This window comes from Lissotriton vulgaris, chromosome 7, assembly GCF_964263255.1.
Source record: "Lissotriton vulgaris chromosome 7, aLisVul1.2, whole genome shotgun sequence".
NCBI lineage: Eukaryota > Metazoa > Chordata > Amphibia > Caudata > Salamandridae > Lissotriton > Lissotriton vulgaris.
Window position 1 is genome coordinate 1,729,089,340 of NC_141695.1, and position 27,001 is coordinate 1,729,116,340.

Sequence of the window (27,001 nt, forward strand, 5' to 3'; positions counted from 1 at the left end):
GCATCCTCAGCTCCAAGCACCATCGACCAGCGTGACGAAACCCGACACTACTTCGACCCTGTGCACCCGCTTCCTGTGGGTGAGGTAACTCAGCTCCGCCGGTGTTCCTACACCGGTACACATCTCAAGGGCCTGTGTCTTAAGTTTCAGCGTTCTAGGTCACTCGGAAGGTTCCTAACTAGCTAACTTTGTACTTTTTACGCACCTAGACTTTACATTGGAAAGTGCGTGCACTTTGAACACTGCACCCAAGTCCCGCGGGCCTTTCCTGACTTAGTTACTGCTAGTCTCGAATAGCTCCAGTGATTCCCAAGGCCCTAGGCCTGTTTCCGTTCTGATTGGTATCTCTTATACCACTTTCTTAGTATATGGTTTAGGTGGCCCCTAGGGCTCATCCATATTGTGCAACTTTTGTGTATTTTAAACTGTCTTGTGATTTAACGCTTGTGCTTCTGTGCTCAGAAAGAGTCCAGGGGATTTTATAGTTAATAAATCAATATATATTTTCAATATATATCTGTGTGGTGTCCCTTTCATTTGGTATTCAAGGGGGTTGTGTATGGTATTACAGCTGGCTTCACATGCCTTTCAGAGTTTAGCCTAAGACTGCTTTGTCCACGTTACCACTAGGATAACTGGTCTACAAGGTTGAATTACAACCAATCATCATAAGGGTTGCTTGGCATGGTACAAAGTGATCACTAGAATTAGTGAGCATTATATACCAGGCCAACTTCTCACATTGGTGAGCAGCGGATTGGGATCTGAGCTTGCTGTTGTTTTACCATTACAATCTTTGAGATTATCATTTGAAAGATCATACAGGTACCTGCTAGGTACATATAAAACAAGACTAGTATACTTAAGTTCTACTGAACTTAGTTGTTGTAGAGCAAAGGGAGTAGCACACCCTGACTACAACTACTAGATAGGTTTAGTAGGTAAACACCAGTGTAGGTAGATTACAACACATCCACCCACACTAGAGCAATGTCTGGAGCAGAGGGTTCCACTGGGAACATCCCTGTTGAGAGTGACCCTCCAAGGGCACCATCCAAATTTGTTATTTTTTCCTTTAAGGAATTAAGACAGCTTTGTGTCTTAAGGGGTCTGAAGACAGGGCCTTCCCCTACCACAGACCACCTTAGAGAGATCTTGGATCAGTCTGAGACTCTAAAGACCTCTAAGGCAGACCCCACAGGGGATGCTGAAGGAGGCCATCCTTCAGAGGATGATACTGTAGACACCCCTGTCCCTATCATCCTGGTAGATGAGGAAGCCCCCATCACTGGAGCTCCTCAGGTAGATGAGGAGGAAGAGGAAGAGGAAGAAGAGACAGAAGGGGGGAGCAGTGAGTCAGATGATGACAGAAATAGTCAGGTGCTGGTCAGTAGACTGAACCAGGCTAACTTAAGCCTATTTGGGACTGAATCTGGTAACAACCCATTCAGACCCCCAGGTGGACTTAACCAGAAGCCTAGGAGGAGAAGGACTCACTCAGGTGACTCTAACAACTCCCATGCTTCTAGAGGTTCTCATGGTCACTCCAGAAGGGAGATGACTAGCCCTCAGAGAAGGGAACATGAGGCCAAAATGAGAGAGGCTGAATTGAGGATCCAGAGACAAGAGTTAGAGGTTGCTTTGGCCCAAGAGAAACTTGCTAGAGCAAGACAGCCTAGAGAGAGTTGGGTAATAGAACCCACTGGTGGCAGCAATATCCACAAGGATAAAGACAGGTCTTTTGATAACAGAAACATGAGTAAGATTGTGCCCCCCTACAAAGCTGGGGATGATATCCATAAATGGATAACTGTAATGGAGAGAGCCTGCAGAGTACAGCAGATCCCTCAAGAGCAGTGGGCAGCAATCTTGTGGCTCTCCTTTGAAGGTAGAGGCCGAGACAGACTTCTCACAGTTAGTGATGGGGATTCTAGAAACTACCTGGTCCTGAAGAGTGCTCTGATTGATGGGTTAGGCTTAACCACTGAACAGTACAGGTTAATGTTCAGAGACACCCAGAAGACACAGACTCAGTACTGGTCTGAATTTGTTGAGTGTGCCACTAAGGCTCTGGAGGGATGGTTACTGGGAAGCAAGATTACAGACTATGAAGGATTGTATAATTTGCTGATGAGAGAACACATTTTAAATAATTGTCAGAACCAGCAGTTGCATCAACATTTGGTTGACTCAGATTTGACCTCTCCCCAAGAATTGGGAAAGAGGGCAGATAAATGGGTAAGAACCAGAGTTAAGCAAAAGAACCAGAATCAGAACCAGGGTGGTGACCAGAAGAAAACAGACCAGAAGGGTGGGGAGCAGAAAGCTAAAGACCAGAAGTCTTCAACAGGGCCCCAAAATGATACAGAGGGTGGGTCCCAAACTTCCAAGAAGACGAAGAAAGAAGGTCAGAAGAAACCCTGGTGTAAAACTTGTAAAAACACCTCTCACTGGACAAGTGAGTGTAAAAAGGGTGGAGCCCCCAGCACTGCAGCCCCTAAGGCAACTGCACCCACTAGTACAGCTAGCAGTGCTGGTCCACAAACCAAGGGGGTAGTGGGTATCACCTTGGGAACTGAAGGAGATTCTGACCTAGTCAGAACCCTTACACAGGCTGTTCTGATTTGTGAAGGGGACATAGATTTGACCCCTGACATAAGTCCCAGTAACCCAGGCAAATACAGACAGACGCCTTTGATTAATAACAAAGTGGCTCAAGCTTACAGGGACACATGTGCCAGTGTCACTATGGTGACACCTAACTTTGTGGACCCTGGACAATACATGCCAGGTGATAATTACCTGGTGACCAATGCCAGCAATGTCACTACTACACATAGTGTGGCACTTGTTAACTTTTCCTGGGGAGGGGTAACTGGCCTAAAAAGAGTTGTGGTTAGTGCTGATCTCCCAGTTGAATGTTTGTTGGGCAATGACCTGGAGAACTCTCTATGGTCAGAAGTTGAGTACAGGACTCATGCAGAGATGTTAGGGATATCATCACATGTCCTTGCTGTGACCAGGTCACAGGCCAAAAAGTGCCTCTCTGAACCTCAGGTCTTGGATCCTGGAACAATGGACCAAGCACCTTCCAAGAAGAAGAACAGGAGGGTTAAGGCTGTGCCTTCCCAACTGCCTGCAAGTGAGGATCAAGCTTCACAGGAAGCTGGTCTTGAGACCCCTGAAGAAACTGTCTCTGAAGAACTTGAACCTGATCAGGTTGAGTTTCTGGGGACAGGGGGACCTTCTAGGGCAGACTTGGGGCAGGCTCAGTTAACCTGTCCTTCTCTTGAACCCCTCAGACAGCAGGCTGCTGCTGAGGCTGCCGGGAATGCTCAAGGTGCCCATAAATTTTATTGGGATGAAGGACTCCTTTACACAAAGGGTAGAGACCCCAAGCCTGATGCAACCAGGAGGTTGGTTATACCTCTGCAATTTAGGGGTTTCCTTCTCACCTTAGCCCATGATATTCCTTTAGCAGGACACTTAGGCCAGAATAAGACCTGGGACAGACTTGTCCCTCACTTTCACTGGCCCCACATGTCTGAAGACACCAAGGAGTTTTGTCGCTCCTGTGAAACCTGCCAAGCCAGTGGTAAAGCAGGTGGAACAACAAAGGCCCCCCTGATACCACTACCTGTGGTGGGGGTTCCCTTTGAAAGAGTGGGGATTGATATTGTAGGTCCAATGGATCCCCCTACAGCATCTGGGCACAGATTCATACTGGTGGTAGTGGATCATGCCACCAGGTACCCAGAGGCAATTCCACTTAGGACCACAACAGCTCCTGTTGTGGCCAGGGCCTTACTTGGAGTTTTCTCCAGAGTGGGGTTTCCTAAGGAGGTAATATCTGATAGAGATGCCAACTTCATGTCAGGATATTTGACAGCTATGTGGAAGGAATGTGGTGTCAACTACAAGTTCACCACTCCTTATCATCCACAATGTAATGGGCTTGTTGAGAGATTTAACCAGACCCTAAAGGGCATGATTAAAGGATTACCTGAAAAGCTCCGGCGAAGATGGGACATCCTACTGCCCTGCCTTTTGTTTGCTTACAGAGAGGTCCCTCAAAAGGGGGTTGGCTTCAGCCCCTTTGAATTGTTGTTTGGGCACCCTGTAAGAGGACCCCTGTGTCTGGTGAAGGAAGGATGGGAGTTACCTCTCAAAAAGCCTAAGCAAGACATAGTGGACTATGTACTTGGTCTCCGCTCCAGGATGGCAGAGTACATGGAAAAGGCATCCAAAAACCTTGAGGCTAGCCAAGAATTACAGAAAGCTTGGCATGACCAAAAGGCTGTCCTTGTTGAGTTTCAGCCTGGACAGAAGGTATGGGTGTTGGAGCCAGTGGCCCCAGCAGCACTCCAAGACAAATGGTCTGGACCCCATACAATTCTGGAGAAGAAGGGAGAGGTTACCTACTTGGTGGACCTAGGAACTCCCAGGAGCCCCCACAGGGTGCTCCATGTCAACAGACTTAAAGCATATGTCAACAGGGAAGACATGGGCTTGCTCATGGCTACAGATGAGGGACAGGAGGAAGAGAGTGACCCTCTCCCAGACCTGCTCACTCAGAACCCTGAGGATGGTTCAGTTGATGGTGTGGCCTTAGGTGGCAGCCTCACTGAACATCAGCAACATGACTGCAGACAAGTTCTACAGGCATACAGGCATATGTTCTCATTGACACCCAGTCAGACTAACTGGTGTACCCATGTGGTGGACACTGGTGACAGTCTTCCTGTAAAGAGCAAGATTTACAGGTAACCTGACCACGTCAGGGACTGTATAAAGACTGAGGTGCAAAAGATGCTGGAATTAGGTGTCATTGAGCCTTCAGAGAGCCCCTGGGCTAGCCCAGTGGTTCTGGTCCCCAAACCTCACACCAAAGATGGCAAGAGAGAGATGAGGTTCTGTGTGGATTACAGAGGACTCAATGCTGTCACCAGGACAGATGCACACCCTATTCCAAGGGCAGATGAGCTCATTGACAAGTTGGCTTCTGCCAAATATTTGAGCACATTTGACTTGACAGCTGGCTACTGGCAAATCAGGTTAGCTGAGGAGTCTAAAGCCAAGACAGCCTTTTCTACCCCTAGTGGGCATTATCAATTTGTGGTAATGCCCTTTGGTTTGAAAAATGCACCTGCCACCTTCCAAAGGTTGGTGAATCAAGTCCTCACTGGGTTGGATGACTTTTGTGCAGCTTATCTGGATGATATTGCTGTCTTTAGCTCCACCTGGGAGGATCACCTGGTCCACCTGAAGGAAGTGCTTGAGGCTCTGCAAAAGGCAGGCCTCACTATCAAGGCAACAAAGTGCCAGATAGGGCAGAGCCAGGTTGTATACCTGGGCCACCTTGTAGGTGGAGGCCAAGTTCAACCACTGAAGAGTAAGATCCAGACCATCAAGGACTGGTCCCCTCCAACTACCCAGACTCAGGTCAGAGCTTTCTTGGGCCTGACTGGGTACTACAGGAAGTTTGTTAAGAATTATGGGTCCATTGTGACTCCTCTTAATGATCTGACATCTAAGAAGATGCCCAAAAAGGTTCAGTGGACAGAAAACTGTCAAAAGGCATTTGATGACCTGAAGAAGGCCATGTGCTCTGCACCTATCCTGAAGAGTCCTGACTACTCAAGAGAGTTCATTGTCCAAACAGATGCTTCTGAGTTGGGAGTGGGAGCAGTGCTTTCACAGCTTAATGTAGATGGCCAGGACCAGCCCATTACTTTTATTAGCAGAAGGCTGACCCCCAGAGAGAAACGTTGGTCAGCTATTGAGAGGGAGGCCTTTGCTGTGGTGTGGGCCCTGAAGAAGTTGAGACCATACTTATTTGGCACTCACTTCAAGATTCAGACCGACCATAAGCCCCTCTTATGGCTTAATCAGATGAAGGGTGAAAACCCCAAACTACTCAGGTGGTCCATTTCCCTACAGGGGATGGACTTTACAGTGGAGCACCGCCCAGGGACTGACCATGGCAACGCAGATGGTCTCTCCAGGTACTTCCACTTAGAACATGAAGACACAACTGGTCAAGGTTAGTCTAATGTCCCTGTGTTTGGGGGAGGGGGGTTGTGTAGGAGAGTAGGGTCTGCTATCCTATGGTCACCCCAAATTTTTGCTTTTTGCTTCACTGGTTTATGACTTAATGTGGCTGTGGGCCTGCTAATCAGACCCACAGCCTGCTGTTCTCTCTCTAAAGTACTGCCAATGCACTTTAGGTGCATTACGAATTGGAACTGGTTCACCTTATTGGCCCCTGTAACTGTGTACCTTAGGTACCCAGGGCATAGGTGTTTCCAAGGCCTACCAGGGGCTGCAGCATGTATTGTGCCACCCCTGGCCTAGCCTCCATATTTGACACAACTGGCTGATCACTCAGCTAAGGTAAGTTGGTGTAAGCACTTCTTACTTGGGTACAGTATGCCTGTGCCTAACCCTAAACTGGACACATATGTTCCTATCAGCCACTCCTATGGAAGGCCTCATCAATCCTGGAGGCAGAGTGCTTGGAAATATGTGAGATGGTGCTCTAGCATGAGCTGAGCCTGTCTGCAGCTGTCGGGAACCACTCCCTAAGCTGTTCCGGGATATTGCCATACCATATACTCTTAGGTGCATTATAATCCTCGCGGTTAAATGCTATCTTTGGTTTGGCTTTATCAAAACATGTCGAGTAAGGTGTCATACGAATTGGAATACTATCCCCTCGACAGTTCTGTCAACGGGGATAGCATTCCACCCTTCCAGAGGGACACGACATGTGTGTAGCCTTAACCCCGGTTAAAGTTAACCAGAGCCTCAGCATCACAAAATGGATGCTGCCACCACAGACACGAGTCTGGCCTCCTGCTGCTGACCGAAACTCGGCAGATGGTGGCCTGGACAAAGGGTTTCCTGCCTTGGGAGGTGCGAGCACCACCCCAGACAGGGTTTTGTGTATTGGGTAGGACAGGGCTGAATAGAATCAGACATGCCCGGGGCACACAAGGTGTCCCCGTGCATAGGCCAGTCCAAACCGGTCCTGGGACTTTCCAGACCCAGGCCTGGCGAGGAGCTGGACAAAGGAAAGGGGGTGTAACCGCCCCCCTTCCTGGTTCCTCCCAGAGGAGGTACCTAGTAGGTGATCCACCCCTCAGATTGGGAATAAGAGTGGAAGCAGTGCCATTGCATGGCAGATCATCCTGAATCAACTTTAAACAAAGAAGAAGACTGGACTTCGACATTCTGCTGCTCAGAAGACTGAAGAGAATCTCCCTTGTGGCCTAGGAGCGGCCACCCTGTGAATACAGGCACCAACCAGCAACTCGACGTCTGCTTTGCCGCCGCCTCCCGCCGGAGCCTGAGCCCAGAGCCTGACAAGACCCAGACTCCCAGACCTCTCAGAGCCCGATCCACAGTCCCGGCAAAGAAGGGACCCGTGGAGGCACCGAGTGACGTGGGACCGGACATCTTGCAAGACACTCGAAAAGCTGACTGCGCAGCATCTGAGGCATCCCCGACGTTGTGCTTTGGGGACTGAGAACCCCCACCATCGAGCAGCCCTTGCACCAAAGATCAGCCCCCCAGCATCTCCACAATCTGCGTGGGGCCCTTTTGCATTGTGCCACTCGACGCGCCATCCCGGCCCCTAGCCACGTGGTCAGCGGCCATCTTGGCAACAAAACCGACAAACTACACAGCGGGTCTGGTTGCTCCAGACTTGCTCAAGCTCCTGTGAAAAGGAGCACTCGCTCTGACCTTGCTGGTTCGAGTGTTAAGCATTTTTTGATTCCTGCGTGGCTTGCATTAGCCAAGGCCTGTTTGCTTCGATCAGGTCGCCGACACAGCCAACAGCGAGAAGCCTGCGCGGGACAGCTCGTGACCGACTCCTGGACGTCCTTGACCCCCGGTGTCCACGTGGCTGCAGAGAGAAGCTACCCAACAACGCCTGTTTGCACCCGACATCGCCTGGTTCCAATCTGGTTCCACGGTAGTCACTGGCTAGTGACTTTGAACATTGTCCCCTCTGCTTTCAGGTCTTCACAACTTCAGATCCACCCTTGGATCCACCGGAACTCTTCACATCGAGCCGCCTGCAGCATCCTCAGCTCCAAGCACCATCGACCAGCGTGACGAAACCCGACACTACTTCGACCCTGTGCACCCGCTTCCTGTGGGTGAGGTAACTCAGCTCCGCCAGTGTTCCTACACTGGTACACATCTCAAGGGCCTGTGTCTTAAGTTTCAGCATTCTAGGTCACTCGGAAGGTTCCTAACTAACTAACTTTGTACTTTTTACGCACCATAGACTTTACATTGGAAAGTGCGTGCACTTTGAACACTGCACCCGAGTCCCGCGGGCCTTTCCCGACTTAGTTACTGCTAGTCTCGAATAGCTCCAGCGATTCCCAAGGCCCTAGGCCTGTTTCCGTTCTGATTGGTATCTCTTATACCACTTTCTTAGTATATGGTTTAGGTGGCCCCTAGGGCTCATCCATATTGTGCAACTTTTGTGTATTTTAAACTGTCTTGTGATTTAACGCTTGTGCTTCTGTGCTCATAAAGAGTCCAGGGGATTTTATAGTTAATAAATCAATTTATATTTTCAATATATATCTGTGTGGTGTCCCTTTCATTTGGTATTCAAGGGGGTTGTGTATGGTATTACAGCTGGCTTCACATGCCTTTCAGAGTTTAGCCTAAGACTGCTTTGTCCACGTTACCACTAGGATAACTGGTCTACAAGGTTGAATTACAACCAATCATCATAAGGGTTGCTTGGCATGGTACAAAGTGATCACTAGAATTAGTGAGCATTATATACCAGGCCAACTTCTCACACTGTGCACCCCTGAAATATGCATGTGTGCACATTTTGTGCACATACATGCCCATGTATGTGCGACATATGGCACTTTTAAAAAATCAAAAAAGTGCTTTTTTAAAGAAAATCGCATATTACCACCAACTTGAAGTTGGTGGTAATCTGCAATTCTTTATGGCCAAATAGCAAACTTCTGGTGCTTCCAGAATTGCATTTAAGGAATCGCGATTTGCAATTACTTAATTGGCCTTTTGAAATGATACATCCCAAAAGGTTTTTTCCAATTCGCAAATGGGCCAATTCTGAGAATCCGCCCATTTGCAAACGGGAAAAAGGCTTGATACATATGGCCCTTTATTTTTTTAATGCAGGTAGGTATCAATGCTCTCTATCTTCAATTCCTCATAGCCTCATAACTTCATGTCTCATACTCTTGATCTCCAATAGTCTCTAGGACACCTCAGCATTATCTGTCTCTAATCTTAGCATCATCTCCACTTTCCCTCTATTGCAAGGATGACTCAACACATTAATGGGTCCATAGTGTTCAGATAACTTTACATTCTCCCTGCTTCCTATCCTGTTATTCTGGCTTTCCTCTCTCCTTTTCTACAAGAGCCCTCTGAAGTATCTCCTCCCTTGTCCACCTACTCCACATGTGTTACCACCAAAGATTTGCACTATTCCTCTGCTCCTGCTTTTCTGCACGTAATGATTTTTACGGAAGCTCCACCTTTTTAGTGTGCTGACTAACATTTTAGCAGTTGCTCCTTCCTTGAAGTGGTGGCTTTCCTATAGTTTCTCTCCACAGAATATGTCTCTGAAGACAGACTTGAAACAATATATTCAATGTGGTAGTTTCATCTCAGTGGACAATCCACACAAGTCTTACTAGTCTTGTTTGTGTACTTTTCAACTAGGTATCTCCTGTCCTTTTTATAAGGGAATCTAACAGACTCCTGTCCATGTTCAAAATAGATCCAGGACTGTTGGAAACTCAACTTCATAATAGAGCCTCCTTTGCCTATTTAGGTGTAAGGGATTTGGCACCCGACGTGGGATCTGTTTCACCAGCGTCTTTTGGAACTAGCATGAGGTTAAATCCCTTGGTGCACACAACTGTTGGAAAAACACACAACCAAAGGTCTCAAGTATCTAAGGAGCTGGATGATCATTACAAGTGGGATAAGATCATAGCAGCACTGCAGAGGAGTGTTCATGCTGCTGAGTACCAACAAAAAGGTTTAGTTCACCCTGGGGTAGATGAGGATCCTAGAACTAAATCCACCAGCCTGCCTCTTCTGTCTCATACTCATCCCTTCCTTCATAGCTTGAGCCTTCTTTCTAAGGGTCCTAGGGTCTCGGTACCAGTGTAACACACTGGGTCCGATGTGGATGCGTCGACAAACTCAAAATCTCCCAAACCTCTTGCTAGGTGCCATTCGTTGTGGAAGGCCCTTGTTTGGGATGTCCTCTTGCTGTGACTCACAGTGATCTGAAGAAGAAATGGCACAGTTTTTATTTATCAGTACTGGCACATACTGTACCCTGATCTTTTGTTCTGTGCATTTATTCTAACCTATAAATGGCTATCGTTGAACCTTTTCAGTCAACTGTAGGTGATTTAGACAGAGTTGGAGGCTTCTCCTTTCTTTGTAATTCAACCAGAGAGGTTTGTTTCATCACCTCGAGGATTATTTCATACAACTATTGTTTCACCAGATGATTTAGGTTCAGCCGAGTTTTCTGTCATACTCTTTGACCTAATATTCCTCCTTAGTATTTCTTTCCTGGTCCTCTTCATTGACTTTCCTGGCCTGTAAAGTTTAAAGTGCACAACAATACCTTAATTGCTATTGGTGGTTTTGTTCCAAGAAACTTGTCCTAAAGAATTATTCTACCATTTGACTAAAGCCATTGAGTAGAATACGGCACTCTCTACCTCTGTGGCACTGAAAATTAATAATTCAGCACTAAAATCAAGCCTGTTTGAGTCTTCTCGCAATGTTGTAGGGAAATACCTCAAGCATAGGATACATACTCAGCACTATCACACAATTCAAATCTTGAGAAGAGCCTGATTTTATATTACAGGCATGTAGTATCCACAGGTTGTACATATGTTCCTTTACTCCTCTGCATCTAGCTGCTCAGCCAGTGTGAGTGTTCCGGTTAGAATGTTAGTGTGAGTGGAATGCTTGGGTGCATGAGTGTTGTCACTTGAGGATGGGCTGCGCAGCTAGGAGGCTGCTCCTGCTGGGGCTTATCGTATCTACATCTATGAAATAATTAAACTACATCTAATTCTACCTGGCCATGTCTACAGCGTCTACTTGTGACTCCTGAACATGTGGGAACAGCCCACTACAAGTTACTTTCTGTTCTTGAAACTCCAAGTGATTAAGACCAATGTAGGACAAGTAGCATCAGCATCAGTTCCTTCCGGTGGCCATGCTAAGCTTAGTAATAATATTGCAAATTCTAAACATGTTGTGATTGAGGCTAAGCTTTGCAAGTACAAATTTCTTCCACTGAGTCTCAATTTTTATCTAGGGGAATCTACACCGATGATCTGTGTTTTGACATCTCATGTGCACCTATAATAAATTCAATTTCATCCTAAATTCAATGACTGGCTAGTTAGAGTTCAGTCTACAGAGGCTGTTGCCAAAAATCTTCAAATAGTGTGCAACACCCAGTATTATTTGGGCTCTTCATCAATGTAGTTAGCTCCTTGGCAGAAACCTCAAGTCATTGGAGCGCCATTCTTCCATATGAGAATGGACTTTCCTATTCTTTCCAGGATCGAATTATATTTTTTTATTTTTTGTGAAAGACCCAGGTTGTGGTTCTAGAGACAGCTAGGAGTTATGACTTCTTGCAATCTCTCGGTTGGTCTTGATCATTAAAATATCATTAAAAAAATAATCTGTCCAAACACTGAATCACTTTCATACGTCACAACCCAAGACGATCATCCTTTCAAAAGATAATGCGAAATCACATGGTGTCGGCTTCTTGAGAGGAATCTTCTGAGAGGTCGATCTTTTTTTCGCTACTGACAACTCAGTTAACTGTGACAACTGACCACTCCTAGCACGCCCGGCAAAAGCCCCTCTTGTCGGGTGGATAGTTGAATGCATATCTAGGGCTCACAAATTTAGAGGACTGCAATCTCCTGTAAGGTCTCTTGCTTATTCCATCAGATCTAAGGCAGAAGCTGAGTTTTTTCAGCGGTCCTAAACTATTTCTGACATCTGCAAAGCAGCCACTTGGGCATCACAGCCATTAGTCAAAGGACGCATCTTCTCCACAACCTGTTTGCTTTGGATCAAATCGAGAATATACTCTCTTGTCCTCTCAGCATTTTCAGTCTTGTAACATCTGGTTGGCATCATACATGGTAAGGTGAGAGGCCCAGAATGAGTCAGTAAAAATAATTACCTTCATGGAGAATCCAGAATTCTTAGCTCTGGTTCTTCCACCTTCACAATAAATTCCCAACTACTCCTTGATGAAGTATGTGCCATGCTGCAATCCAAGCTGGCAGGAAAAGCATGTGGGAACTGGGTGGGACACTGGTGGCAGGAAGCTGGCCGATCAGTGTGTAAGGAATGGACTGCTTGCACTCAATAGCTCAACTGAAAATTTAAAGTGGCAGCTATCATTTAGGGAGTCTTTTTGATCTTGACTGTGGTGCAGACTTTTCAAAACCAGCTGGAAGGAGGATAAGCATCAGGTAAAGAGGCCCAGAATCACCAGGAATAAAAATGTGTCTGTTCTCATTAGATCACTCACTTTTTCTCTCCTATTATCTTTTTTGTCTTTTATTATCTCCTGTCATCTCTTTCCTTCACAGGTTCAGAGTCTCTCTCTCTCTCTGCTTTTTGCTCAATCTCTCCTTCACCCACTTTCTCGCCCATAGACTTCGTCCCTTTCTCGTTTTCTCTCTCTCACACTCATACTTTCTCACACCCTCTCTTTCGCTCTGTTTCTATCAGTGTCCCCACTCTCCCATTCCCAGAATATACTTACGTTCCTTTTTACCATTACAGTCCTCTTTGTTGATGGACTGGGATTTCATGCCGTCCAAAAGTACCCCCTTTCTCCCTGTGACCTAAAGCAGAAGAGCAGCAAAGTACAGTCATAGGTTAGCCAGATATGTCACACTTGCAGTCACCTCATATGAAATAATTATGATAATAATAATGTTTTGTTTATTACTTTATTGATTGTATTCCTATTGCACAGATCTGACTCCAGAGGAGAGAAGATCACTTTACATTGAGTATGTGACCCGCGTACATGGTTAATAGGGAGGCGGTAGAGAAAGAACGTGGCAAGAAGAAGGCAAGAACTGTTTTGAGCACTTTCTTGTAGTGCATTAGTGAAGGTGAATTAGAATTAAAACAATTGTATTGCTAATCCATCAATCTTCAATGCACCTAAAACATACAAAATGCCTCAAGAATGTAGTTAAGGTTGTTGAGTTGGTTTTATGAACACACAGTTCAGGGTGGTGAGTCAGGGATCTGCAGTGCAGTGCAGACTGAGAGAATATTATCCCTGGGATGCATTGTGGTAAATGAATGTCCTTAGGAGGCAGGCTGGTAGTATTCTAGGGTGCATTGTTGTGTGACAGTTTCCCCTGATTGCAGTTCAGTGGGGTGAGCTACTGTACCCAAGGATCAGTGAAATGTAGAGGGGAGCACCTTAAAAATGCTGTTGCCTGGCAATAGTCTGCCTTAGCCAATGACATACACTCTCAAGATCCTTCTTTCTGGTAGAACTTACGTAATAATAGAAGTTTATGCGTGTAGCTCCAGGTCTCAGGTCTGAGGTTCCGTGACAATTGTAAGTGGTGTTTTCGACTAGCACGAATATGGTCGAGTCTAGTATCTATGAACCGCAAATGACGAGTTTAGTAAGTGTGCGCAGTTTCGCTGTGCTAACTTAAACCGTTCGTTTGTTACGTGGGTTTTTCATCTGTACCCACGGGTTCCATCTTAGATACGGCATCCATTTTGTCTCTTGCCCTCAAGTAGCCAGCGAACGGACGCTGTCCGCTTTCGCGACCCTGGGACTCCCAAGATATTTGCGGAAGACACATGTTCTTTGAAAGTGTCTTTATGACGAGGGGGTTGCTGCTGTAAGGCAGATGACGCCGCTCGAGGCTCATCTTACCGCACGGACTTATTGTCTCAGCCGTGCATCTCATTAGGCACGTCCCTTTGATGCCTGTATCTCGTGCTTCTCGATACCTCCCCTTTTTACACCCTTTCCGATCTCCCTACTGTCTCCGTCTTCCTCTGCACCTGTCTTCGTTCCTATTTCGATCTACTTTACTGCTGATTGGAATCTGCTAATGGTGGGAAGATGGGTTTTTACAGTTGGGAACCGCCAAATGTTTCCGCACTTATGTTCCGGACCTTATGTGTTTCAAAGTGACCAAAGCGACCCCTCTGAGAGCGACTTGTGGGAACCAGGTTGTAAACTATTGTGTATCATGTTATCCTATGGGTAAAAACTGTATAAAAGGAGCGATCCACAAATACAATTTGAAGCAGTCTCCCCGAACTACACTCGATGTACTTCCTGTGACTTCTGTGTTCCCTGCAGTAAATAAACCTTGAATCTTTGACGCCGAAGGAAGTGTCCCGTGTCTCTGTGACTTGTACGCCGGAGCAGGTTACCCACGAAGGTTTCAGGTGTTGTGCCCTGGCACCGCTGGGTCCAAAAGAACCCAGTCCTTCAGTTGGCGCCCAACGTGGGGCTGCATCAGTGGTACCGGTCCAAGCCCGACGATCGTGAGGAACTTCGTGTGAAATCTCCGAGGGAAGGTGCACCCCGCTTCATCGATCCTGTTGTCGAAATAAGTGGCCCGAAGACTTTTCCCGCGAAGATTCCCGCCTCCTAACGGCTGCGACGGACTGCTGCCCTGACTGTAGACCTGTTTTGGCGCCTGGCGTAGACCTTGGTATAGCGAGACGATTGACGGGCCTTCCTGAGGACGCCATTGATCTTTGAGTTAAGTATTTGTGGGTCGCTCCCAGAGTTCTTGGTTGTAGACACTTTAGTGAGTGTCTTTGTTGTAAACACTTTAGCGAGTGTTTTTGTTGTAGACACTTTAGCGGGTGTCTTTGTTGTACACGCTGTGTGAGTGTTTTTGTCGGTGACACTTTGCTAGCGTACTTTGTTGTTGTTGTATTTGTTTGACGACTGCAGCCGCCAAAGACCGAGGGTTTAGTTCTTTGCTGGGACTTGGTAAATCCCGAAATCCCGTAACCCTTGAAGTTTGTGAAACTCGGCTAGTGTGCAAGATGCCTGGTCGTAGTACTTTGTTCAGTTGCTTTAGACCTTGTGGTGCGGATTCCCTGCTGGAGGACTCGTGTCCGATACCTCCGGTTGGAACTCCTACTTATGATTTATATAGCAAACATGGGCTAGGCCCGATTGCTTTTAACGATTATTGGATAAAATATACAAAGAAAGACGGCGATCTTCGTTGGCCACCTCACGGTAGCTTCGAAGCGTCGATCTTAGATAATTTGGAAATAAAGTTGTTCGAACGTAAATCTAGGCCGGCCATGTTTGATGCCTTTCGGTTCTGGCGCAAAGAAGCCCGACAGAAAGAGATCAGACAAAATAAACGTAGTCAGCGAGATACTGTTGCTACTATAGTGAAGAAAGCTGAGCAGTTTCAGCGTGATAAGGAGGATAAGGATAAGGAAGTGTTTGAGAGATTACAGCGTATGTCCATAGACAAATGCTATCCTGCTTTGCCTACGGAGTCGGATAAGAAGGAAGAGGCAGTTGAGGATTCTTTAATGTCCTATCTTATGAAGTCGCCACCTCCGTACGTACAGGGTACCGCAGCTCCTGTGGTCCCTGCCGTACCTGTTCTTCCACCTATTATTCCTCCACCAGTTCCTCAACCTGCACCCGCTCTTCCGCCTGTTCCTGCTCCTTTGCCTATTTCTATTCCTACTGCTCCTCCGCTTCCACATACTCCTGTTCCCGCTACTGCTCCTGTGTTGTTAACCCCTGTTGCTGCTAATGTCTCTACTCCTTCTCTTGTTAGTCCTGTGTCTTATTCTTCTCCCTCTACTCGTAATCGTAATTCTCCCCTTGCGACAAACTTCTTTCAGTCGCTCGGACCTGTTTTTGGGTCTGCTGGTTCTGATGGTCCTCAGAGACGTAGTCAGCTTCCTGGTAATAGAGAACGTGTTGCGCTATACAATATGGCGAGGGGTTGGATGATAAACCCTGTTAGAAATCCACCTCGTGTTGTCCTCGAAACGTTTAATCAATTCAACATACCAACTCAGAGATATGTGTTTGATGAAATGTGCAAGTTCTTACATGATCAGATAGTGGTTGATGCGCCTGACGAGGTGCTGTCCGCCCTGTCTGAACTTCGGCTTCAGTTCGCAACTGGACTGATAGTAGACACTAATGTCCGCCGTGCTATTGAGCGCTTACTATCTCTTCGTCCCGCTCCTATTCCTCATGCATTGTTCATTGAGGACATTGAAAAACAAACCGAGTCTGGCCAATATCCTATGCGTGAAGTTCCGCCAGTTTGGATACCACTTGATAATACTGGTGCCCAGCCAGTTCCGGCACATTTCCAGAGAGTGTGGATACACCTCCCATGGAAACGATCGGAAGTGCTTCAGGTGAAACAAACTTTGCCCGATCCTCGCAAAAATCCTGCTGGGTATTACAAGGAATTATCGCAGCTCGTAGACGCTACGATAATGAATCTTGCCGATATCGACATGTTGTTCGGTAATATCGTACCACAACCGGTATGGGCGAAGATTCGTCACCAAGATTACGCAAATGAATTAGGTGGTGATTGGAATGCCATTACAGCGGCAGACGCTGGACAAGTGGCTGCTACTAAACCCGATCAGTTGATTGCTGAACTTCCTCAGCGAATCATTACATTAATGAAAACGCTTATGCCAGCTATGAAGGTCAATTGGGATAAGTTGTCAGCTTGTAAGCAAAAGAAAGATGAGAGTGTCTCGGACTTCTTTACGAGGTTCGAGGAAGCATTCGTTGATCATAGTGGACAGGATATGGGTACTGAGGGTGGACAGAGGTTGTTTGTGGATAAGTTTGTGTCAAACTTATTGCCCGACTTGAGCAATAAATTAAGGAATTCAGAAAGTGCGTGGGCCGTTTCTACCTCAGCTCAGATATTGGCTACGGCACAATATTACGAAAATAGAGAAAAAGAGGAAAATGACCGTGCCGATAAAAAAACGAAAGAGCTAAAAACTAAAGTGTTGTTACAACAAGCATATCCGCCGCGTTCTAATCAGAATGCGCCTCAGCAGAATAGATCGCAGTCGCAATCCAATCGATCGCAGCCGCGTAATGATTCTTCTTTCCAAAGATCTTCATTAGGGTACAACCAATGTGCTTATTGTAGACAGGAGGGACACATTAAATTCAATTGTCCTGCTTTAAATGATCGTAGTGGTGGTAATTCGTCTAGAGGAGGCCGTGGTGGTGCACAGCACGCATCACGTGGTAGAGGTCGTGGTGCTCAGAATGATCGCTCTGACCATTCATCAAATTCTAATAACTGTTTCGATCAACGTGGATCATCGCAAGGACGATCTGCGCAGTACAATGTAGACGATTATTACGTCGATCAGGGAACTGACGATAGTAATTACTAGGACAGCCAAAGACAAGGAGAGGGAGTGGTATCAGTTCCGGTTGATCAGAGAGGGCCTTACGTCGCAGTTGCTACATCGGGCGTCGTTGAGCCTTTTCTGTTGGACACTGGTGCAGCGAAAAGTTCTATCATGCATTCGAAACTCCCTGGCGCACCTTTGTCTGGCTTAACAAATGTTTCCGTTGGATTCTCTGGCGCCCCCGTTAGCAATCCAGTTTCGCGCCCTTTGCCCCTTAAAATTGGGCCTCGTGAGCTCGAAGCTCCATTGATTTTGTCTACTGGTTGTGGCGAAAATCTTTTGGGTCTGGATTTGCTTAAGCGCTTGTATGCAACTTTGTATTGTTCTCCTGCGGGTGTAAAGCTTACGTTAGGAGAGAGAGTAGTCTCTCCCATGTACTTGTCTCTCGATAAGCTTCCACCGGAATTGGATTCTCTTCCTGCGTCTTTGTGGGCGACGGGTCCAAATGATGTGGGCCTACTTGATATCTCCCCTTATGTTGTTCAGTTGAAATCTAATGTGCGATTGCCACGTATTCCCCAATACCGTATCTCCCTTGATGGTGAACGAGCTTTGTTAGCGATCATCTATGATTTGATCGAGAAAGATGTCATTGAAGAAACTCGGGGAAACGTGTGCAATAGTCCTGTACTGCCCATTCTTAAACGTACTGATCCTACCAAACAGCCTGTTTATCGTTTTGTTATCGATTTACGGGAGGTAAATAAAATTGTGGTTCCTCAATTCCCTGTTGTGCCTGACATCACGGCGCTGCTGACTCTGATTCCAGCTACTGCTTCATGGTTTTCGGTGATTGATTTGAAAAATGCATTTTTCAGCATCCCGATTGCCGAAGAGAGTAGGGACCTTTTTGGTTTCTCTCTTGGTGGACGTAGCTTCCGGTTCAAACGCGCTCCTCAGGGCTACTGTGAAAGTCCATCGATTTACAGTCAAGCTTTGAAGGGTCAACTAGATGCGTTTAGGTTGCCGGTTGGTGCGGCTTTAATCCAATACGTCGACGACTTATTGGTGGCTGCTGATACTCAGGACATCTGCAAAATCGCTACAGTGTCGTTGCTGCAACATCTCTGTGAGTTAAATCACAAGGTGTCACCTTCTAAACTCCAATATTGTTGTCAAGAAGTAACCTACCTAGGTCACTTATTGTCAAAGGAGGGAAGGAGATTGACCCCAGAGAGAATTGCAGCGATTGCACGCATGGCTGTGCCACAAACCCAAAGAGATGTGCGTGCCTTTTTAGGTATCACGTCGTACTGCAGGCAGTGGATTCCTAATTTTTCATTGCTAGCGAAACCATTGGTGGCTCTTACGTGCAAGGATGTTTCGACTCCTTTACCATGGACGGAAGAATGCCAGAAAAGTTTTTCTGAATTACGTGATTCATTGTGTTCGGCTCCTGTGTTAGGTACCCCTGATTACAGTAAACCGTTCACGTTATATGTTCACGAGAGGGAAGGTTGTGCTTTGAGCGTCTTAACGCAACCTTTTGGTGGTAAACAACGTCCATGTGCATATTTTTCCTCGACCTTAGACCCAGTAGCTAGAGCATTGCCGAGTTGTTTGAGAGCAACTGCGGCAGCTGCGGTCTCCATCCGACAATCAGCAGGATTGGTCATGGATAATATGCTTACGGTGATGGTTCCGCATGCAGTCGATACTCTTTTGAATCGTACGAAAACTCAGCACTTGACGAGTGCGAGGTTGTCTGGGTACGAATTGACGCTTTTGGCAAGCCACATTCAGATAAAACGTTGTAATGTCCTAAATCCGGCAACTTTGTTACCAGTTAGTGCAGAGTCAGATGAAGTAGCAGAACATGACTGTTACTTGCGGACAGAAGAGGAAACAAAAGGTCGTGTGGACCTTAAAAACACCCCATTGGAAGACCCGGATGGCACCCTGTATGTGGATGGGTCATGTTTTAAGTTGCCGAATGGTGATGTGACTACTGCTTATGCTGTGGTGACATTGAATACTGTTGTTGAGACTGCGAGATTGAATCAGAATTCTGCCCAGGCTGCAGAGCTGATTGCTCTCACTAGAGCATGTGTATTAGCAAAAGGTAAACGTGTGAATGTGTACACCGATAGTCAGTATGCTTTCGGTGTAGCGCATAGTTTTGGACGGTTGTGGCGAGAGCGTGGTTTCTTGACGTCGCATGGCACGAAAATACAGCATGGCCAGCTTGTGAACGATCTTTTGGATGCATTGACTTTGCCTGCTCAAGTTGCAATTGTTAAGTGTAGTGCGCATCGTAAAGTGACGGATGATGTTGGTCGTGGTAATGCGTTTGCAGATGAGATTGCTAAGGAGACTGCTCGGAACCTTAGCACTCGAATGTATGTGACAAGTTCGGTTAGGTGGCCTACAGAATCAAGTATGTGTGAAAATACCATAGAGAGTGTGAAAGCAATTCAGAATGAGGCCACCGACACTGAAAAGATGAAGTGGAAAGAAAGTACGGGAAGGTTGGATGTGAATGGTTGCTGGATTGATTTGTCGGATCAGAAAAGATGGATGTTGCCTAATGCGTATGTACTGGCCGTTGTGCAAATGGCACATGGGTTAGCACATATTAGCGCGAAAGGTATTTGCAAGTTGCTGGCTGATGTGTGGAAGAATGATGGAATTACTAAGTGTGCTGAACGTTTGGTGAAGAATTGTATGGTGTGTATAATGTACAATCCTGGAAAAGGAACCCCAACTCCTCCTGGCAGTTTTGCTCCTCCTTCGTATCCCTTTGAGGTGATCCAATTGGACTTCATCCATATGGAGCGATGCAATAACCTGAAATACGTTTTGGTTGTGGTTTGCGCATTCTCCCGATGGATTGAGGCCTATCCCCTCAAAGACAATACTGCTTTGTCTACTGCGAAAATCCTACTGAAGGAATACTTTCCTCGGTATGGAATGCCTAGAGTCGTGTGGTCAGATAACGGAAGTGAGTTTGTTGGAAGTGTGATGAAGAGTGTGTGTAAGGGCCTTGGAATTAATCAGAAATTCCATAGCGCCAATCATCCCCAGTCAGCTGGATTGGTTGAAGGGTACAATGGCACCCTTAAACTAAAATTAGCGAAGATTCAAGCTACGACTGGACTTTCGTGGCCTGATGCTTTGCCTCTAGCATTACTGTCAACTAGGGCGACTGTACACTCCCGAATAGGGCTTAGTCCCTATGAAATAGTGTTCGGCCGTCCTGCGAATGTGTGGGGGGTTCCTAGGCCAGGAATATTCTCTGATCTTGAGTTTCCGATGTTGATTGATTACTTACATGACTTGACTGCTAAACTGAGGTTAATTCATCAACAGGTTTACGACGCCTTGCCGACGCAGACGGAGGGTCCAGGCCACCAGCTCCAGCCCGGGAACTGGGTGGTTACTCGTAACTTCTCACGAAAAAACAATCTGGACCCCCGATTCACCGGACCTTACCAGGTGCTCCTGGCCACGAGGACTGCCGTTCGTCTTGAGGGGCGGAAAAATTGGGTACATGCTACCCATTGTAAGCGAGTCCCTATTCCTTTGCCGGCAGACCCGTGGATAAGGAAAGGCATCGCGTCAACAGAAACAGAAACATTGCCGGCGTTTGTACCTTTTAGCGACGCACAGCTTGTTGGAGAACCCTCAGCGCAGCAGAAAGCCACTGTTGAACATTTGTCAGCAAAAGACTCAAGACCAGATCAACGAACTGATCAGCAGGACGCTGTCTCTTCAACAGATCCTTTGTTCGACGAGCAGACACGTCCAGGGAAACATCGATATTCTTTGCGATCTCACACTAAGGACAAATAAAATCTGCTTGCTTTGCTGAAATTGATAACTGCAATATCCTCGTTTCCCATGATCAAATTTTGAACATTCGTATCATTGAAAATTGTTTTGTATATATATATATATCAAGCTTCTTCCTTGTATCTTTTTCCTTCCACAGCTGAGAAATATTGTGCTAAATAAATATATATTGTGTATTGAGGGCCGTAGGGCCGCGCGCGTACTTCCTTCTGGACAGTAGGTCTTGACGCTAGGTTAAAGACCGTCGGTTCCTAGGAACTCCTGGGGATTGACTATTGCTGCACAGAACGAAGTGCGTCAAGAAACGTTGCGGACGGTCGTAGGGAAATGGCATTTTCGAAGCTGAATGATTTGGAAGGAGCTCAGGCGTATAGAGTCAAGCTGCAGAAACTTAGTCGTACGAAATGTTTTGTATCCTAATTGTTTGTTTTGTTTTTGACTGCTTCTGCATTTTTGGCGGGTGGGGTGTATTACACTATGTCTTACTTTTTCCTTGCTACTCCTACTCCTACTCCTTACCCTAACCTTACTTCTACTGCTTCTCCTCATTCCTTTCATATGTTACCAGAACACGAACAGGCTAGGCGTGTAGAATTCCGCAATAATTCCTTTATCCAGCTCCTCCATCAGCATCAGTTAGTGGTTAACACTACTAATTGTTGGGTGTGTGGGTTGATGCCACATACTACGGGTAAGGGAATTCCATATCTGGTGTTACCGTATAGTTCCCAAGGGTCAGCTCGAGCATTCCAAACAATGTTTCGAAGCGCACTGGGTTTCCACCCCATTCAAGAACAACGTTCCCCCAACTTTGGTCCTACCTCGTATCAAAGGCTGCTATCGATGGCTATAGAGGATATGGAAGATGAGATCCATGATCCTTTTCTTGTCCCTAAAGAAGAAGTACAAGCCTATAGGGTCCTAAGTAGAGGGGAATATAGTATGTTCACTAATGAAAAGCAGCTTAAAAGCTCGTCTTCAATATGGGTCGTACCCCACACTGGTAATCTTTGTCTTGTGGGTCGTGGCTCGCAAGCCTCACTTGGAGTAAGTGCTTGCACTGAAAGTTACGTTCTGCCAATGTCCCCGTCCCCTGTGTTTCTGGCTGCCAAGGGTACATACTTTATCTGTCATGATCGTGCATACACATGGTTGCCCGCAGACTTCATGGGATCATGTTTTGTTGCAAATCTGTTGCCTCCGACGTTTACTGTAGATGCCGATTATCATAAGACTAGAGTTGTACGAGGCGTAATTAGCGAAGAGGATACTGCCGGTCAAGAGGCAGGAGACTTTTTCAAGGGTTTCCTCCCGTTTTGGGGACCTATGGTTAATAGTAGGAACCTGAGACATTTGACTCGAGTGGTAGAATCGACAGCTAATATTACTGCCAGTGCCCTTGGTAATATCACCACAGAACTTCAGGCGGAGAGACTTATGACATTACAAAACCGTATGGTTTTAGATGTTGTCTTAGCAGATCGCGGTGGGGTATGTAAAGTGATCCATTCGAGCTGTTGCATTTTCATTCCAGATAATGCTCCTACTGTCTATCAAGCCATCTCGAAGTTGCATAAGATCTCCGAATCCATGCACGTGGATGTAGGGGATTGGACGCTACTTGGTTGGTTTTGGGGCCTGGTGTCGACTTGGGGTTGGAAGATTCTGACGATCATCGGGGTTGTGGTAGTGTTCCTGTTCACGTGTTGCCTTTGTGTGCAGTGTGGTCCTGCCTTATGTGGCCTCTGTGCTACAACGTGTATGAGACAACCATCTGTTACCAAGGGGACTCGATCGGACAGAGCTATGCTACAACGACATCTTGATGGTCTGATGAATATCGAATATGATTCCGACTAGTGCTTGCCTACATGAGGGCAAAAGGAGCGTCTGAGGTTCCGTGACAATTGTAAGTGGTGTTTTCGACTAGCACGAATATGGTCGAGTCTAGTATCTATGAACCGCAAATGACGAGTTTAGTAAGTGTGCGCAGTTTCGCTGTGCTAACTTAAACCGTTCGTTTGTTACGTGGGTTTTTCATCTGTACCCACGGGTTCCATCTTAGATACGGCATCCATTTTGTCTCTTGCCCTCAAGTAGCCAGCGAACGGACGCTGTCCGCTTTCGCGACCCTGGGACTCCCAAGATATTTGCGGAAGACACATGTTCTTTGAAAGTGTCTTTATGACGAGGGGGTTGCTGCTGTAAGGCAGATGACGCCGCTCGAGGCTCATCTTACCGCACGGACTTATTGTCTCAGCCGTGCATCTCATTAGGCACGTCCCTTTGATGCCTGTATCTCGTGCTTCTCGATACCTCCCCTTTTTACACCCTTTCCGATCTCCCTACTGTCTCCGTCTTCCTCTGCACCTGTCTTCGTTCCTATTTCGATCTACTTTACTGCTGATTGGAATCTGCTAATGGTGGGAAGATGGGTTTTTACAGTTGGGAACCGCCAAATGTTTCCGCACTTATGTTCCGGACCTTATGTGTTTCAAAGTGACCAAAGCGACCCCTCTGAGAGCGACTTGTGGGAACCAGGTTGTAAACTATTGTGTATCATGTTATCCTATGGGTAAAAACTGTATAAAAGGAGCGATCCACAAATACAATTTGAAGCAGTCTCCCCGAACTACACTCGATGTACTTCCTGTGACTTCTGTGTTCCCTGCAGTAAATAAACCTTGAATCTTTGACGCCGAAGGAAGTGTCCCGTGTCTCTGTGACTTGTACGCCGGAGCAGGTTACCCACGAAGGTTTCAGGTGTTGTGCCCTGGCACCGCTGGGTCCAAAAGAACCCAGTCCTTCAGGTCTTTAGCATCCAGCTTGTAGTTCACCTGGATGTCCTTGGTCTGGCTGCAGGGCACAGTATCCTCCGGAGGGTGGATTTTCATCCAGCTTCTGACACTCGAGAAGAGGGGCACTACGTATAGGTAGGCATCCTTGTAGTATAAACGGACGGACCCTTGGTCGTGGCCAGGAGGATCATGTTGAATTAATGCCTGTCAAGAGAGGAAAGAAATATAGAGTGAAAAAAAGGAAAGAGAGAACAAATTGGGGTACTGAGGGATGATGACCTGAGGAGGCAGGAAAAGAGAAAAAGTTGAGCTGGTACGAATGAGTCAAGAAGTTGTTTTATAGAAATGTAATTGTCTATCTCTATAAGCACTAACCCACTGGGCCCTTTCACCCCTTTTCACCCACTGTGTAGGTACCTTTCCCTGTGAGCCAGTGCTGTCCCCCTGTACCCTTTATGATGCTACGGTCTATCTACTATTTAGGTGTGATGGAAACTCTCCTCTCTGAGTCAGCCTTGACTCAGTGTCCACATGAAGTTAGATTCACTCTTCCATTTTACCCAGAACACACACAAACAAAAAAACCACACACAAATAAATGTGTTTAAAGTACAGCAACACTTGAATGTCTCAGTTTAATAAATACAACTTAAATATTGATACAATACCTTCTTTATACATGCATACCTTCCATGTACCTATGTATCTCAATATATTTATTACTTTACTCCTACTGTAAAAAGATAAACAAACATAAAGCACATTTGAGTCTCTGCAATGCACTATCCTATGTTTCACCCCATACCTCTCTCAAATTATTCTCTACCTTCACTTTCTGACTCACCCCAAACCTCTATGATCTTCACAATAACCCTTTCTAGACTCCTTACTTCCTCTATCCCTCCTTACATCATCCCAGACCTCATTTTACTATTAAGATCTCCCAAACAACCCTTCCTAAATTCTTCCCTCATGCTTCCTTCCTTAAACGCATCCGTAATCTCATTTTACCACTACAATCTTCCTAGTCCCTTTCTAGAGACTCCTCCTCCATCTCTTCTTTACCCAGTCCAAACCTCATCCTACAACTATAAACAGATTGACATGTCCACCATTCACATGAATTCATATTTCCCTATACTAATTCACCACTAATCCTTTTTGGGTTTCGGAGTACCTTACTATTTGCAGAAAAGCACTTCAACGCCACATCAGGGGTGGTAAGCACTATATGAATACAATTACAATCATTATCTTCGAGATGGAGCTTACCCATCATTATTTTGTGAGGTGGAACTCCACCATTAATATCTTTTAAGCTGGAACTCATCCATCATTATCTTTTGAGATACAACTCATCCATCATTATCTTTTGAGATACAACTCATACATCATTACCTTTTGAGCTGGATCTCACCCATCATTATCTTTTGAGATACAACTCATACATCATTATGTTTTGAGATGGAACTCACCCATCATTATGTATGGGGCAAGTTTCTACCTTCTACAGCATCGATCCAATATCCAGGATCATGACGCTTTCAATGTCTCTACACCCCCTTCAAATACCACCGAGATAGACGTACTGCGAGATCAGCACTACATTGGTCGGTTAGCTGCAAAGTCTTTGAGAAGCTTATACGAAACCCTGTATACTTTGATCGGATATCTCGAACCATGGATATACCTGTAGATAGACTTCAGAGTTGCCCCATCTGGAAGTGTCTAGGGAGAAGGAGATCAGCCCCTCGTTGTCAGTGGTGTGATGTTGTGATACACCATTTCCTTGAAGTGTGACACCTTGGTTTGGCAGGGCAGCTCCACTGGCATCCACCACCTTTACCTACAGATAGAGGAGGAGACACAGACGCATGTCAATGGTGTGGTGTGACTACTGCTGCTGATATAATAAAAAGCATTAAAAGAATAATTATGAAAGTGGGTTTATTCTGATATGTTCCTTTGATTTCTGTAGAACTCACAAAAGCCTTCAATTATGGAGTGAAACCTAATACTGGAGTAAGCCATAACTAGGTGTGACTTACTTCTGAATTTCCAAGAGTAAGCCAAACCCACTCACAGAAAATGATTTGTGAATTCTACTATAGGGGCAAATATCCTCTCACTTGCTGTCAAAAAGGTAAAAACGTTTTTGCAGCTGCAAAGATTCCCCCAGCTTTAGAGATGATTTGTACATATTGTATATGCTAGTTTAACTTGCATTGAATAGCCAGCAATACAAATCTTAGAGAGGGACACACTCATGTACAAAATGCCCCTGAGCTAACAGGGGGCACAGATTTAAAGTGCTTATGAGAAAAAGCTAAGCTGAAATTACTTACAAAATGTTTTCTGAATTAACCATTCTGTATACCAATTGGTTGTGTAAAAGCTAGAAACTCAACAAATTCAGGATAGACGAATAATTGAGCACTCAGCAAATCTATGCTTACATAACGAAAAAAATCAGCACTTCCTAGCCTTTTATTTTCTTTGGAATATGAAAATTAGGGAGAACATCGTTTTTTTTTATAAATACCCTAGCTATGCTTGCTGACTTAAAGTTAAGTTTATTTATTGTCAAGTTAAAGGCCACAAATGCCCACTATGAGAATAAAAGAAAAGGAAGTGTCACTCTCCTGGGCAATGGTCCCATTGTATCACCAACTTCTAAACTTTCAATCCATGGTCATTCCGCAGCAACAAAATTCCAGCAAAGGGTAAGGCGCACACAAAAACCACAAGCCCACTGTCACAAACACACAATCACAACAGAAAGCATTCACCCTCAAATAAATGCAGCACAAAATACAACCGCATAACACACACACATCTGCACACACCAAAAACCATCTTCTTGCCAACACATATACATCCACACA

At 45.9% G+C, this 27,001-nt stretch overlaps 1 protein-coding gene across 1 annotated transcript in view; it reads right to left on the reverse strand.

The window, feature by feature from the left end:
• Window positions 1-27,001, reverse strand: part of LOC147706476 (alpha-2-macroglobulin-like protein 1) — a 312,029-nt gene that overhangs the window by 185,348 nt on the left and 99,680 nt on the right. The window contains exons 10-14 of the mRNA XM_086929615.1: window positions 25,807-25,962; window positions 24,138-24,320; window positions 23,450-23,456; window positions 13,607-13,647; window positions 12,848-12,929 (exon numbers count right to left, since the gene is read on the reverse strand). Of these exons, the coding sequence (XP_086785741.1) occupies window positions 12,848-12,929; window positions 13,607-13,647; window positions 23,450-23,456; window positions 24,138-24,320; window positions 25,807-25,962 (469 nt within the window). The remainder of the gene's footprint in view (window positions 1-12,847; window positions 12,930-13,606; window positions 13,648-23,449; window positions 23,457-24,137; window positions 24,321-25,806; window positions 25,963-27,001) is intronic.